The sequence below is a fragment of the Aquarana catesbeiana genome, linkage group LG03 (assembly GCF_042186555.1).
Source record: "Aquarana catesbeiana isolate 2022-GZ linkage group LG03, ASM4218655v1, whole genome shotgun sequence".
Taxonomy (NCBI): Eukaryota; Metazoa; Chordata; class Amphibia; order Anura; family Ranidae; genus Aquarana; species Aquarana catesbeiana.
The window spans coordinates 666,901,075-666,918,128 of NC_133326.1; the positions used below are offsets into that span (position 1 = coordinate 666,901,075).

General features: G+C 44.2%; 1 protein-coding gene across 1 annotated transcript in view; it reads left to right on the forward strand.

The window, feature by feature from the left end:
* Positions 1–641: 641 nt before the first annotated feature.
* PELP1 (proline, glutamate and leucine rich protein 1) overlaps positions 642–17,054 on the forward strand; it is a 63,181-nt gene continuing 46,768 nt past the window's right edge. Inside the window, exons 1-3 of the mRNA XM_073622833.1 lie at positions 642–821; positions 13,666–13,733; positions 14,786–14,891. Coding sequence (XP_073478934.1) covers positions 657–821; positions 13,666–13,733; positions 14,786–14,891 — 339 coding nt within the window. The 5' untranslated portion in view covers positions 642–656. The remainder of the gene's footprint in view (positions 822–13,665; positions 13,734–14,785; positions 14,892–17,054) is intronic.

The window sequence follows — 17,054 nt, forward strand, 5'->3', positions numbered from 1 at the left end:
CTATTGTTGCTAGGGAGAATGATGGCTGCTATGAGCTATGATTTCTAGAGAGGATGCTGGTTGTTATGAGCTGTGGCTTCTACGGATGTTGCTGGTTGCGATAAGCTATGGTTACTAGGGAGAAGGCTGGTTGTTATGAACACTGGTTGCTAGGGAGGATGCTGGTTGCTATGAGCTATCTTTGCTAGGGAGGATGCTAGTTGTTATAAACTCTGGTTGTTAGGGAGGATGCTGGTTGCTATCAGCTACGGTTGCTAGGGAGGATGCTGGTTGCTATGAACACTAGTTGTTAGGGAGGATGCTGGTTGCTATGTGCTACTGTTGCTAGGGAGGATGCTGGTTGTTATGAACACTGGTTGCTAGGGAGGATGCTGGTTGCAATGAATTATGGTTGCTTGGAAGGATGCTGGTTACTATGAGCTATGGAGGATGCTGGTTTCTATGCCCTATTGTTGCTAGGTACTGGTTGCTAGGAAGGATGCTGGTTGCTATGAGCTCTGGTTACTAGGAGGGTACTGGTCGCTAAGCTAGCTGTAGTCACTGGCTGTGTGTCTGAGGTTCGCCTTCAGCCTCGCCGTTGCTATGGTTTCCCCGTCTAGCACTGCAGACGGCTGCGGACGCAGCCGAGTGACGTCACGGCCGAACCGCGCAGGGTGATGACGCGGAGTAGTGGCGGCGGTGGCGGGAAGATGGCGGCGGTGTGTGTAGGGGTGCGGATGATGGAGGCGATCGTGAGCGGGCTGCTGGAGAGGGAGCTGAGCGAGGGAGAGCTGGCCGAGACCATCCGGGGCCTGCGGGAGCATGGAGTGCTGCGGGGGGAGGTGAGCTGGACCGAGGGGGGTTTTGTGTGACTGAGAACCGTCCGTGTCATGTGTGTGTGTGAGAGAGAGAGAGAGAGAGCAGAGGGACGGCACATGGCGGTGGGGGGACACCTCACTGTGTATATCCACTACACTGATAGACTATAGAGGGGAGGAAGGACCATGTGTGCAGGAAAACATTCCCCTATCACTACCACACTGACCCAATGACATAATAGACGTGTGGTGCCAGGAAGTGTAGTGTGTATCCAGGAAAACATTCCCCTATCACACTGACCCAATGACATAATAGACGTGTGGTGCCAGGAAGTGTAGTGTGTATTCAGGAAAACATTCCCCTATCACACTGACCCAATGACAATAGATGTGAAGTGTAATGTGTATCCAGGAAATCTTCCCCCTTCTGGTACTTGGCTAAACCAGGGACTCAATGAGAAGACATGATGGATGTGTGGTATTGTGTGTATCCAGGGAATCCTTCCTCCACCAGGACCAGATTTGTCCAGACATGTAATGGATTGGTGGGATTAGGAGGACATGCAATGTGTAATCAAGAGATGACTTAAAGTGGAACTCCACCCAAAAGGAAGTCCTCCTCCCCCACCACATTTGGCATGTCATTGGTTGGGGACGCCTAGTTTTGACAGGTACCCGCTCCCGCCTAGACCAGTGATGGCGAACCCTGCCACCCCAGATGTTTTTGAACTACATTTCCCATGATGCTCAACTACACTGCAGAGTGCCTGAGCATCATGGGAAATGTAGTTCCAAAACATCTGGGGTGCCAAGGTTCACCATCACTGATCTAGACAATCTGAGCTGACGTCCCCCCCCCCCCCTCACACACACACACACACACACACACACAACGGGACAATTCAGATTGCTTGCTGTGAAGCCACAATCAGCACAGCTCATAGGATGCCGGCTGGAAGCGGCTCGGGTGAGCACAGTGCTGGATCCTAGGACAGGAGATTGTCTGTTAACCACTCGCCAACCGCCCACAGTGTATATACGTCATTACGTTGATGATAAATACCGGTGTTATGGCAGCAACTAGCTACCATAACCTGGTATCATTATTTACTATGGGCATTTCTCTACAAGATAAAAGTAGTCCCACTGGCAGATTGGCCACGGGAGAGGTGCCCCCCTCCCGCCACTTGCTGGTCTTTTTTCCGAGCTTACAAGAGCCGTCCGTAAAGCCTGAAAGCGATCCGGTGCAGGTAGTGGTATAGGCAGGAAGTTGAGGGCAAGATGGCCCCCACTTAGCTCTATGCCCTTGGAGGACTGGAATGACCTCTGACATCGCTTCTGGCTCTCGAGCATAACCTAATTATTTTTTTTAACGTAAAGGCATCAAATTATTTTTTGCTTTTAAAGGTAGAGGAGAGATCTGAGGTGTATTCACCCCAGATCTCTCTAAAAAAAAAAGGGGACCTGTCATCCCTTATTTTTATTACAAGGGATGTTTACATTCCTTGTAATAGGAATAAAAGTGATAAAAAAATAAAATAAAGGGATAGTGTAAAAATAAAAAGTAAAACATGTTTTTAAAGCGCCCCATCCTTCCGTGGTAGTTCGTTGATTCTTCCTGTCAGTGTATCTGCTTGCCAGTTCAGGATGTACAGGTACACAGATACACTGAGTGCCGGTTCACACAGGGGCGGCACGACTTGCAGGTCGCCTCAGCGAGGCGACCTGCAAACAACTTCCGAGGCGACTTGCAAAACGACTTCTGCATAGAAGTCTATGCAAGTCGCCCCCAAAGTAGTACAGGAACCTTTTTCTAAGTCGGAGCGACTTGCGTCGCTCCTATTAGAACGGTTCCGTAGCACAGAACGGGAGGCGACTTGTCAGGCGACTAGGTCGCCTGACAAGTCGCCCCTGTGTGAACCGGCCCTGACAGGTCTGCAGGAGACCCGCATCACACCATCGATCTGCTGATCTGACTGCCGGGCGGTGGCTTTCTTATCATGATTGGACGTAATTTGATGTCCTGTCAGGAAGCACCGGCCAAGGGGCTGTGCAGGAGCGCGATCTGTCACCGGCTGTGTCCACCAGAGTACTGGCTCCCTGTTGCTATCACGAATCACAGCATGTCACATGACAGTAGAGCTGCTCGATTAATCTTTAAAGAATTGAGATCGCGAATCAACCCCCCCTCACGATCTTAACACAGCATTTCCTCAATTCAGTGCTGAGAGTTCTCTGCTCAAGCTGACAGCTGTCAAATCCCCCCCCCCCCTAAAAAAAAAAAAAAAAAAAAAAACAGGCAGCCTTCAAAGTTTATCACAACATCGCTCAGGCAGAGATAAAGAGAAACATTGTAACATTTCGGTCTTTTAGCTTGAAGCAGGGGTCTCAAACTGGTGGCCCTCCAGCTTTTGCAAAACTACAAGCCCCATGAGGCATTGCAAAGCTGACAGTTACAAGCATGACTCCCACAGGCAGAGGCATGATGGGACTGGTAGTTTTGCAACAGCTGGAGGGCCACCAGTTTGAGACCCCTGGCTTAAAGGGATGAACTCCGGTCTGTAAATTAAGTCAGTTTAACTAATTAAAGTGGTTGTATACCCCCCTGACCTATTTTTACATAGTATAATAAGGCTTACCTATATGTACTTAAAATACCTCATAAACATGCACCGTTTAGGAGATATTTGCCTTGTAGTGCGCCAGTGATGCCATCGGCACATGCAAAGTGAAGAAACGGCCCTCCGCGCCGTGACTGATGGCTCCCACGCGCATTGCGCAGGAGTGACGTCACGTGGCTCCGGCCAGTCACAGAGCCGGAGTCCGTGGCCCTGGAAGGAAGAGGGGTGAAGATGGATGTTTCCAGCAGTGGGGACATCGCAGGCTTCTTTTGCAGGTAGGTGGCACATAATGGGCTAGTATGCGAGGCATACTAGCTCATTATGCTTGGACTTTGTATGGGAAAAAACAGCAAGTAAAACCCATCAGAGTTGACTTTCTCTTTAAAGCAGTTGTATCCCCAATAACAAAAAAAACAAAAACCTGCAAGGCAAAGGCATAATGAGCTAGCTCATTATGAAATACTTACCTTAGAATGAAGCTCCCACAGGGCGCCCGGTCACCGCTGAGGGAGCTGACATGTTCCCTCTGCGTTTCTTCCGGGTTCGCGACTCTGGTGCTGTGAGTGCCCCGATGATGTCATGGGAGCCCTCCGCTCCAGCAAGTTCTGGCACGATACGCCGGGTCTTCATCAGACCTTCACTGTGCATGCACCACTGACGTCAGCAGCTGCATGCAAGGTGAATATCTCCTAAACTGTACAGGTTGAGGAGATATTAAATTTATATACAAGTAAGCCTTATTCTAGGCTTACCTGTAGGTAAAAATTACCAAGTGGACAGTACAACCACTTAAACTCAGTATTTTTTGCTAGAAAATTACTTAGAACCCCCAAACATTTATATATATTTTTTTAGCAGAGACCCTAGATCAGGGGTGTCAAACTCAATTCATCGTGGGCCGCCTCAGCATTATGATTGCCCTCAAAAGGGCCAATTGTATCTGTAAGATTAGATGTCCAGCGCATCCCCTCCCCTTACATTAGATGTCAAGAGCCACCCCACCATCAGAAGTGGAGTCCCCCACTCTCCCTTACATCACAGTGTACCCCCCTTTCCTTATGCTGCTGCTGGGAAGAAGCTGTATGCATTGCTTGAAGGCAAAAAGTACAGGGTCTGGAGGAGGACCAGAGGAGGGCTGGAGCTCTCCTGCAGCTGCAGGAGAGGTGTGAGGGCCACATGAAATGGCCTGGAGGGCCGGATTCGGCCTGCGGGCCTTGTGTTTGACACCTGTGCTCTAGAGAATAAAATGGTGGTTGTTGCAATATTTTATGTCACACGGTATCTGCGCAGCGGTCTTTCAAACGCAATATTTTTGGAAAAAATACACTTTAATGAATGTATAATGTGAAAGATGATGTTACGCCGTGAAATTCTTGAGAGAATCGTGATCTTTATTCTAAGCAAAAAAATTGTGATTCTCATTTTAGCCAGAATCGTGCAGCTCTACATGACAGTTGTACACAATGGGTGGCTTCCTTTCATTCAATCCATTGTATTGCTAGCTGTGATTGGTCAATTTGATCACATGGCACAGACAGGGCCAATCGCAGCCCATCTGTACCATGTGATTCGCCTTGACCAATCACAGCTAATCACAACAAAACAGACTGAATGATGCAGCTTTATTCAGTAAAATGTTTCACTGCTATAAGCAATCATAACGTGTAAAAAAAAATATATATATATATATATATCCTGATCACTTCCCCAGAGCAGTACAATGTTACTATGATAACTTATTGCTAAAAAAAATTGTTACTTATTGATGAAAAATTGTAGCTTTTTTGTGTTTTGTAATGTCACTAGTCAGCATCCCTGATCACCCCAACACCAGTCATGTGATTATGTTGTACTGCACTGGTGACAGTATGTAAAAAGAAAAGAAAATTGTAAAGAAATTTTTTTTTTTTTAATTTCTTAATCCCCCCCCCCCAAAAAAAGTAAAAAATGACAACTTCAAAAAAAAAAACGCCATACCTCTTACTAAATACCTCGGACTGTCTACTTTCCAAAAAGGGTGTCATCTGGGGTTATTTGTACTGTCCTGACATTTTAGGGCCTCAAGACATGAGATCCTAAACCTGGTGAAAAATAAGAAAAAGGAGAAGAGTTGGGACTTTATATGAGGTGGTGACCTGGTGAGGTCAATTGCCTCCATCCCTATCTATATGTCAAAAAAAAAGAGGGGGAAGGGGTTTGGGACTTTGAATGAAGCACGTAGTTATAAAGAATTCAGTTTATTGTATAAATTAACATACAAACACATCATGAGTATGTGTATATCCAATACAATTATAACTGGTACAATTCATAAAAATGTATATCTATACATACAATATAGACGGGTTGCCACATGATTATAAACAATTAATATCAAAAACTATACATACTGACAGATATCAATTGAACCATAGGGACACGGCATATGATAACTCTATGCATTTTGTGGATTGATCCCCCCCGGCTATATCCATGTTTCTGGATAATTATGTCTGTGTTACAATCTGTCGACTGTCGTACTATTAAATAGAAGAAAATCACACATTAAAAAAAAGACCCAAGATTGAATAAACTGGAAAAATACATTCTCTAGGAGGTGTCATGTGACTAGTCTGCCTTCGAAATCTATATAGACCTCATCACTAGACATGTGCATTCGTTTTCGTCCGAATTTCAGGTATTTTCGTTATCATTTTAACAAACGATAACGAAAGTGCAGAATCTGAAAAACGAAAGATCCGACATAAACAAATGCTTTATTTTTGTTTTCGTTGCTACAACAGTTCGATATAGATAGGAGATTCGACATGATGATGACAATAACAATCTGTGTCCATCAAACCTGTGATCGAATGTGTCTAACCTTAACTCTATTAGTCCAAGATTATTCTACATGGAGAGAAAAGATTCGACGTAGGAGAGAAAAGATAAATAAAAATAATGATGATGATGAATGTTATTGGCTGATTGTAACCAAAGAGGAGGAGCAGTAAAATAGTTAGAACTAAGTACACACACACTTAGTCATCATCTGTCATTGAAGGCTTATGGTGTCTGTTGAAAGTTATAAGAAGATTAGACGGAGCAGGTAAACTATACGGCGTCGTACAGTTTAGCTGCTCCGTCGAATCTTCTTGGAACATTCGACAGACACCATAAGCCTTCAATGACAGATTCGACCTTAATTTGGATTTTCGGATGAATGAAATTTTTAACGAAAAACGAAATAAATAAAAACGAATTTCAGGAGTAACTAAATGTTCCATACATCCCATGCAGGCAGTCCTATCCATATCGATTAGAACATAGCTGCTGATCCTAATTTGACAGCCATGTAGGTTCTGGTGTGAGTTCGGGGACCGGCACAAATGTCACTTTTGGCATTAGTAATTGTATCTGTGCAGCCGTTGCATCCTAATGAATGCACAGAACACTTGTACAGATGTAGGCTAAAAGACACCCGTGTGAACAAAGCCGTAGCATATTCATGTCTGGAACCTACTGGATCACCATTTTCCTGTACATTTGAGTAGACTTCTGTTGTGAATGTAATTTCGTTTTAGGGCAGGAAAGAAAATCACATCATCTATGGCCTGCCTTATAGAAGGCAGCTTCAGGTCAAGTAGAGCCAGACTGCAAATGTTTACTGCTTCTAAATGATTTTATGATGGGCGATTACAAGTCTCTGGCATTGTGGAGGTTTATAACTATTAGTGCTCTGGCCTGCTAGGCTTCTGCTAAGTGCTGTTTACAATGGTCTTCATTGGAGAACATTTGAGTATTTGCAAACCCTAAATCCTAGTACACAAGGGTCTAATGTGGGGTGGCCAATGGCTGACAGCGTTGATAGGCGTGTTCTGGCGGGGGAGCCGCCCCCTGTCAGAACACAATAGCACAGCAGAGGAGATCGCTGTACGTCGGATAGTTAGTACAGTGGTTCCTCCTGAGCTGTAAGTTTTTTTTGTTCAGCCCTGTTGGGTTGAACGAAAAAAAAACTATTGGTGTGTATGAGGCTTAATTGTGCTTTGTGCATTCCACCTGGGTCTGCTGTATGGTTTTTTTTTCAGTGGCTTTTAACCACTTGCAGATTGCCCACTGCAGATATACTGTGGCAGAGTGGCCGCTCTGTGCAAGATCACCTACCTAGTTCATGATCCGACACTTCCGGGTCTGGGGCGCGCATGCACATCGCCGCCGCCAGCCAGCTCCCACTGTGGTCACACACGCAGCGGGAGCCCAGCAGTGGGTACCGTGGACTTTGTCAGGCAGAACGGCTTTCTATGTAAACAAGGCAGATTGCTGTTCTGTCAGTAGGGAAGGCATTTAAAGCAGGAACACGGATCTACGCCTTCCCTTAGTAAAAGCACCTCCCACACAGTGCACAAAATGACTAGCTAGTTTACCCATTGATCGCCCCTGATAACACCTTCCCTGTCAGTGTCGTTAGTACAGTGACCGTGCATATTTTTAGTATTCGTGTCACTTAAAGAGGAAGTAAAGCCTGGTGGGTTTTACTTCCTCTTTATTTCCCTGCAAAGGTAAAGCATAATGGGCTACTATGCATCGCATAGTAGCCCATTATGTGTCACTTACCTGAAACCGAGTGTCCCCACTCCTCTTCCTTCCGGGGCTGCGAACTCCGGCTCCGACTGGCCGGAGTCGCATGACGTCACTCCCGTTCATGCGCATGGGAGCCGCCAGTCACAGCATGAGCCCTATTAGAAACGGCACGATCTGCCCTTTCTAAAGTGCGCATGCGCCGTAGTTATCGGCACATGGCTTTTTTGTAAATATCTCCTAAACCGTAGGGCTTTAGGAGATGTTTCAAGCACCTGCAGGTAAGCCTTAATATAGACTTACCTGTAGGTAAAAGTGGTTGTACAGGGTGTACAGCCACTTTAAGCCTCGTACACACGGTACAATTGTTGGCAGGGGATTGTCTGTTGGCAGACTGTTGTCCTAAAATCTGACCATTAGTACGCTACTTTTGGCAATTGTCCAACTTTCAGCCAACAAATGTTGGATGACAGGCTAGTAAATTTTCGGCGGACAACGGTCTGTTGTCAGATTTTCCTATGGTCAGTACACAAATCCGTCACACAAGTTGAAAGTACAAACACACATGATCGGAATCAGTGCTCACCAAACACGAAATAGCAGAAGGAGCTCAAAGGGTGGCGCTCAAGAGCTGAAATTCCTCGTAGTACGTCACTACATTTGTGTTTGTTGCACGACAATTGTGTACCGTTACTATGCAAGATAAGATCCTGACACACGTCCTTTTGACAAAAATCAGACGCTCGGTTGGCCAACAATCGTACCGTGTGTACGAGGCTTTAGTGTCTGATTTGTCCGCTGCAGTATCGTAGTCCCCCTATAAGTTGCTGTTCGCTGCCATTACTACTAAAAAAATAAAAATATTCCATAGTTTGTAGACACTATAACTTTTCAATCCAATATATGCGTACTGGGTTTTTTTTTTTTTTTTTTTTTTACCAAAGACATGTAGCAGAATACATATTGGCCTAAATTTGCGAGCAAATTAGATTATTTTTCTTTTTTTTATTAGATATGTTTTATAGCAGAAAGTAATACAATTATTATTATTAATTTTTTTTTTTAATTTTCAGACTTCTTTGTTTATAGCGCAAAAAAAAACGCTGAGGTGATCAAATACCACGATAACAAATAAACCAAAAAAGAGGAAAATTGGCGCTGCCTTCCAATGAAAATAAAGCAATCCCTATCAGATTGCTGAATTACTGACAAGGAACAGCACATATAATGGTGAATTTGGGGTTAAATCCACAATAAGTGACATAAACATATATAACCCTATAGGGTTGTCCCGATACCACTTTTTTAGGACCGAGTACAAGTACCGATACTTTTTTTCAAGTACTCGCCGATACCGATACTTTTATTTTAATGTCACGTGACAGTGTTTTTTTTTTTGTTTTTTTTTAACAGTGCTTTTGGTGGGGGGGGGGGGGGGGGGGGTGAACGTTGTATGTGTGTGTGTTTTTTTTTTTTTTTTTTATTTACAATTTTTATTTTTTACAATAATTTTTTTTTATTCTTTATTGCAATATGTGGTGTTTTTTTTTTTTTTTTTTTTTTTTTTTAATCAGCCCTGTTGGGGGGCTTTGGTGAGATATCAGGGGTACAGACCTCTGATATCTCCCCCTTGAGACAGAGAAAGAGACAGAGGATAGAGATTCCCCAGTCCCTTTCTCTGCAGCCTCAGCTGCACTGAGAATGAATGGAGAGAAGACAGCGGCTCCTCTCCATTCATAAACTGACACATCGTAATCACAGGAGATTACAGTGTTTCAGTTATGTGAATGGACAGAGTCAGCTGACTCTGTCTATTCACAAAGGAAGGAGGTGGAGGACGGCGGAACGGAGGGGGGAGAACAGAGGGGGACAGAGAAGGAGAGGGGAACGGAGGGGGACAGGAGAGGCACAGATAATGAAAGAGGAACGGAGGGGACAGCGGAGGGGGACAGAAGAAAGGAGGGGGCACGGAGGAGGATGCAGTGACAGTCAGCGGTGAGCAATCACTGCTGTATGTCACTAATGCCGCTGAAAGCCGCTGGGGGAGAATCTTGTAACTCCCCCACCGCCGATCACAGCTGACTTCCAGGTATCGGGGAAGCATCGGGAGCATTTGCCCGAGTACAAGTACTTGGGCAAATGCTCGGTATCGGTACCGATACTAGTATCGGTATCGGGACAACCCTATAACCCTATATGAAGAGGTTCCAAAACCGCCTTAAAGTGAATCAAATGCTGTCCTTAATGAAAAGTGCACAAAATCAGATGCAATAAAATTATTAAACCAAGTGCATATGAAAACATCAGATATAACCAAACTGAATCCAATGTAAAATTATGTGACTGTATTGAAGTGATTCGCATATTTAAAAAAAAAAAAAAAAAAAAAGGGAAATAGTCCAAAACTGTAACAGAAAATGTATTGGAGAATGTCCACAATTCACAAGGTGACTTGTGCAAGGTGCCAAAGTGATACTTTATCGCAGCTCCATGTCAGATAATAAAGTGACTTTTTCGTGCTCCACTCTTGTTTATGCACTCACCAGAATCTCAGGGGTGAAAGGCTTGTAATCAGATTATGCTCTGCTCCTGATCTCCTGGTGATCCATATACTAGCATCCTCCGTGGATACGAGAAGGTATCCACATATAATGGGGTTTAAAAAACGGGCACTCATAGCGTGAATCCGATTAATCAAAATGTATTTAAAATAAGTATATTCTCTTTATAAAAAAGCAGGGCTACGCTTGCCCAGGCCTGCATGTGATAAAAAACAGATCCTGAGGCCTGGACGGTGTGCGTTCTACAGACCTCGGCACAAAAACCGGAAGTACCGGAAATGATGGGATACGTACCAAGCTCCACTTTGCGTGTTTCGTCATAGGATGTCGTCTGAAATCACAATAAGAAAGCTCTATTTGTGGGGAAAAAGGACATCCTCTTTATTTGGGTACAACGTCGCACAATGGCGCAAACGTCAGTTAAAGTAACACAGTGCCGTATTGCAAAAAATGGCCTAGTCAGGAAGGGGGATAAATCTTCTGGAGGGCAAGTGGTTAAAAGTTGTCACTTATCGGATGTAAATAGAAATGTTTTGTTGCAGACTTTTGCATTTTAGAGAAATGAGGGTGGCACGCTGTTCAGTATAAACTTTCCCATCCCTCAGTTTGGGGATCATCAGACCTCATTATCCTCACACATCCACCTATCAGAGAGTTTTCTTCATATCAGAAGAAGCTGCAGCAAGTCAGAAAGAGCCTGCCTTATTGATATACGTGCAACTCCTCCCAAGAGCCAGCTTACTGCATGTATCAGAGCTGAGGGCTCTTGAGAGAGTACTGAGGCTGCTGGGTGCTGTAATGCTTTCAGGAAACTTGGTACAGCCCCTCCCACCAGCCATGATCTGCCTGCATTACATTGAGAAGCATGGAGACCCATTGATGACGTCAGGTTTTATTTCAAAATGTCATGAGCATGTTGGTGGAGAGTAGGAGAGTTTCTTAAGCATTAGAAATTTAGTTAAGTGTGAACAAGCCCTAAATGCTCTGGATTGAGACACTATAGACCAGGGATATGCTATTAGCGGACCTCCAGCTGTTGCAGAACTACCAGTCCCATGAGGCATAGCAAGACTCTGACAGCCACAAGCATGACACCCAGAGGCAGAGGCATGATGGGACTTGTAGTTTTGCAACAGCTGGAGGTCCGCTAATTGCATATCCCTGCTATAGAGGGATATGCCGTAAGTCGCACCCGCATGTGAAAACGGTGTTCAAACCACACATGTGAGATATTGCCACAATCGGTAGAGCGAGAGCAATAATTCTAGCACAAGACCTCTGTAACTCAAAACTGGTAACCTGTTGATCTTGCACAGAGCAGCCCGGATCCTCCTCTTCTCGGGTCTCTCTTTGCTGCTCCTGGCCCCTCCCTCCTTTGAGTGCCCCTCAGCCAGCAGCTTGCTACAAGGGTCACCCAAGCAGAGTCACAGCTCCATGTATCCATTCAGACACGGAGCCCCGACCTGGCCCTGCCCCCTCTCTCCCCCCTGATTGGCTGACTGACTTTGACAGCCGCAGGAGCCAATAGCACCTCTGCTCTGTCTCAGCCAATCAGGAGGACTGTACTGGATGGCTGAGGAGACATCGCTGGAGAGAGAAGGAGCTCAAGTAAGTATTAGGGGGGGTGCTGGGGAAGCTGCTACACACAGAAGGTTTTTTATCTTAATGCATAGAATGCATTAAGAAAAAAAAACCTTCTGCCTTTACAACTCCTTTAAGTAGTTTAGTAGGTGTTCCTAATAATGTGGCACACAACCCTAAGCTCAGCCGCTACAGCGACAGGGGGACTCTAAGGTCGGAATATAAGTATCTCTCCTTAGTACTTGACCTTGGAATGATGCGTGCTCAAAGGCTCAGGGTGAATGCTACTCCAGGTACATGCGTTTTATGTGTTTATTGTAAAGGCAGCATCATATAAGGCATAAAAAAACAATGTTTTGGGGCCTTGCGGCGGTCCCTTTCTCAGGACTGTAATGACATGACCATGTCACTATAATGCCTCGAGGAAGGGGACCCTGCAAGGCCCTAAAATGCTGGTTTATTATGGCTTGTGTGATGTCTTTACTATAAACATGTGAAATGCATGCATCTGGATTGCTGGTGACTTTGCAGTGGTAGAGAGAGAGCGAGCGCTCACTGCTCATGTGTGAACCTGGCAGAGCTGTAATTCCTGCCATGCTGAGGTTATGCACCCAGCGTGTGGTGCGTCCTGGCATCTTGGCAGGACAGGGAGGAGCGCTCACACTAGGAGACCTGGGAAAGGCTGCGCATGGCCTACAGGTATGACATTTAAAAGACACTTTTTTAAATTTTTTAAAGCTGTATGACATTTAGTCTACTGAGGATGCTTGAATCCATGGGAACTTTTTATTGGAAAGGTAAACTTTAACCTTTAAAGTGGAAGTCCAACCTTAAATTATTCTTAAAAATGTGCCCTCCCTGTCCTGCTACCTGTGATGCCTGCCCTATGTAAAAAAAAAGATCTGTGTGCGTAACTTTTATTGATCTGCTCCAGTCCAGTCATTTGATTCCGCAGCTCAGGCTCTCCTGTATTAGGGAATGCTTGACAACAGCTGGGGGGATTCCAACAGAGGTCACATCACCCATAGGTTTCCATAGCCCAGCCATTGTCAGCACTACCTCCTCTCCCCTGCAGCTACTGCTCACTGACACAGGAGAGCTGGAGTGGAACTGATAAAGGGTACGTTTACAAAGGGTAGGCAGGATAGGTATCGTTGGGGGGGGTTGGTACATTTTTTAGGAAAAGTTGGTGTTGGACAGGAATTCCACTTTATTGTCATCCTGATGTTTTTACTAGTTACACAAACAAGGAAAATCCTTGTGATTTCGGGATCCGGAGGGATCATGGCTACCAAAATTGTGTATCTACAAACCAGATTTACAGCAATGAAGTTGTGATTTCATTTGTTGATAGTTTCTAATCTTTTTTCAACCGGTTTGGGTTTTGACAAAATAAAAAAATATAAAAAATGGGTATTCATCTAAATAGCACCTATATGATACCGGCAAATATCATTAACCTGAATGATCACTTATGGATAGAGGATAGTTGAATTTGAATAACCATTGATGGACTAATGTGTCGCTTTTTGTGTTTTATCATTTTAGGGTTCCTCGGCTTCCTTTCCAAGTCTCCTGGCTAGCTGTAACTCTCGGTTGGTGTCAGCTGCTACCAGGTACAGGAGACCAACTTCCTTTTTTTTTTTCCCCCACAATGAAGCTTATTGTCTTTGATCCTGTTGCATGTTCTCATTTGCATTTTCTCTTTTGAGAATTTTACTGTGGACAGGTGGCTCAGCAATGTAAATATACGTTGCTGAGAACTGGCGTGCCACTCCCGTAACCGCTGTGTCCACATGACGCAATGGATTACAGGTCCCAGTACCCGGCCGCATTGAGCGGCTGGGGGCTCATGTCATCTCTATATGATCACAATGTCAACAAAGCTGTTATGAATACATGTAATTCATAACAGCTGTGGTTCCTATAGTGATGCTGTGATTGGCCCACAGCTATCACATGGTACCTGGGCCAATCATAGCACTCTGTATCGTGTGATAGCTGTCAGCCAATCACAGTATCACTAGTGTTAGCACAGCTGGTATAAATGAAATATATTTATGACAGATCAAATGATTACTTTTACAGTGGTAATCACAATGTGTGCATAATTGTATACAAATATGTGGACACAAACATTTTTTTTAATAATCTGTCCGTTAAGGAGACCCCTGTCATTTTCGCCAAGCTGGAGGGAAAGGTTTCTTAGCACTATTCACCCTCTCTGTTTTCAATCACTATCCTTTGTTATTTGTCACCGGCAACTTCCAGGTTGAAAATGGCCAGCATCATTCAACCCCTTCCTGTGATCACAGACCGTCATAGCAGACCAGTCAAATGACAGCCAGAATTAAGATATGTTTTCAGAGAGATTTTAAAAAATTTTTTCCAAAAAAAAAAAGAAAATTATATTTCTGTTTAGCGACCGTTTCAAATTTTATTATAATACATGTAAGTCAATAAGAATAAATTCACCTTTACAATTCCACTCAAAACAGTCATTAATGAGCAAACAACACCCACAAAAACTGAATGGTGTAAAAGTCAGCTCACAAAAGACCATCCCAGTACCTAGAGTGAGGGTTGGTATTCCTAAACTGAGGGATTGTAAATGTAAGATGACTCGGCCTGTTGCGTTTATTTTTTTAAAGTTGTCATTGTTTTCCAGGATCGAAGGCTTATCTCTCTTGTCCTTGGTTGTTGAAGAATCTCCTACAGATGTATTCCAGCAGCATTGTATCTCCTGGATTCGCAGCGTCTTACAGGTTATACAGGTGAGATTCCATATTGATGTCCAACAAACCCATATAGGTTTGATGGTCAGGTGTCCACAGACTTTTATATAGTTTTATATAATTTCATTTTATTTTATATAGCCATATAGTGTACAGTATATGCTGAGGTGGGCATCAAAATGAGCTTCACTCTCCCAATCAACATTGATTCTTTTTAATCCTCGTGCTGCTAGCATTACTATTAAAGAGGTAGTAAACCCGCAGATTTTTTTTTTTTTAAACCTGTAAGGCAGAAAGCATAATGAGCTAGTATTGAAATACTTACCTTAGAACAAGGCGTCGGCAGGTGATCTCGGTCAACGCCGAGGGAGCAGACATTTTCCCTCGGCGTGTCTTCTGGGTATCGTCGCTGTGAGTGGCCGGAGCCGCGATTTCCTCACTCGTGCGCGCGGGAAACTTCTTTCCGGCAAAGTCCAGCGTCTGCCGGACCTTTCAGCTGGGAAACTCGCAGTGGCTGCATGCAAGGGGAATATCTCCTAAACCGTACAGGTTTAGGAGATATTCTTTTTTACCTACATGTAAGCCTTATTATAGGCTTACCTGTAGGTCAAAGTGAAAAAAAGGGTATACAACCGCTTTAAACAGATAAGAAAGTATATTTACTTGTGTTTAAACTTTTTTTTTTTTACATTTTTTCAGTTGCTTCCTTGCTTTTTGCCTAGGCAAATGAGGTCATATATAATCCCAGGAGTCTTCAAGAGAGGAGGAGGGGTTTTCTCAGCTAAGCAGACCCTCCTGCATGCTTGATGGGCAGATGGATTTCAGGAAGTGAATGCTACATGAATCATCCGCCCTCAGCCAGAAATTCTAGGGGTTGTTTTTCAAAGTGTTTTTTCAACAAAATAAAGCCATAGAGACATAAATGGATGGGAGAGTTTGCTTTGAATATTAAAAAGGAATTAAATGGCGTTTTCTGGTTTGTGGTGCTCAGATCCGCTTTAAAACAAATCTGTTGTTCTGCCGTTCATTGGTGGATAATGGGGGGTTTATTTACTAAATCTGGAAAGTGCAAAATCAGGCTCACTTCTGCATAGAAACCAATCAACTTCCAGGTTTTATTGCCAAAGCTTAATTGAATTGATTACGCTGAGGTTAAAAGCTGATTGGCTACCATGCACAGCTGCACCAGATTCTGAGTGTTCCAGTTTTAGTAAATCTAGCCCGATATGTTCACTTAAAAGCGGAACCAAACTGTATCTGAGCACCACAAACTGAAAACGCATTTTAATTAATTTTTAGTATTCAAAGCAAACTTCCCTATCCATCCATGTTTCCACACTTTTATTTTGTTGAGAAATCACTCACCCCCCCCCCCCCCAGCATTTCTAGCCCAGGCCATCTTGTATAAGGGCAGATGTTTCATGTAGCACTTACTTCCTGGAATCCATCTGCCCTTAGGTCAGGCATGCCACCTATCAGTGCCCATCCGTGCTGCCTCACCAGTGCAGTAGAAAAAATACCTTTTTTTTTTTATTTTATTTTTTTTTTTACAAAAAAAAAAATAGAAAACCCAGCAGTGATTAAGACCCCTTTCACACTGAGCCACTCCGGGTAAAGCGGCGCTAATTGACCGCCAGCGGGGCGGTTTTAACTCCCGCTAGCGGCCGAAAAGGGGTTAAATCTGCCCGCAAAACGCCGCAGCAGCGGCGCTTTGCCGGCAGTATAGCAGCGCTGCCCCATTGTTTTCAATGGACAGGTGCACTTTAGGAGCGGTGAGTTCACTGCTCCTAATACGCTCCAAAGAAGCTGCTGGCAGGACTTTTTCTGACGCCCTGCCAGCGCACTGCAGGGCGCTTTGCAGGCGCTATTTTTAACGGTATAGCGCCTACAAAGCACCTCAGTGTGAAAGGGGTCTTAATACCACCAAAAGTAAGCTCTATTTGTGTGAAAGAAATGGTAAATATTTAATTTGGGTACAGTGTAGCATGACCGCACAATTGTCGTTCAAAGTGTGAGAGCACTGAAGATTGGCCTGGGCAGGAAGGGGGATTAACCACTTGCCTGACATTTCTCTCCTACATGTTAATATCCATATTTTTTTTGCTAGAAAATTACATAGAACCCCCAAACGTTATATATGTTTTTTTTTTTTCTTTTTTTAAGCAGAGACCCTAGAGAATACAATGGTGGTCGTTGCAACTT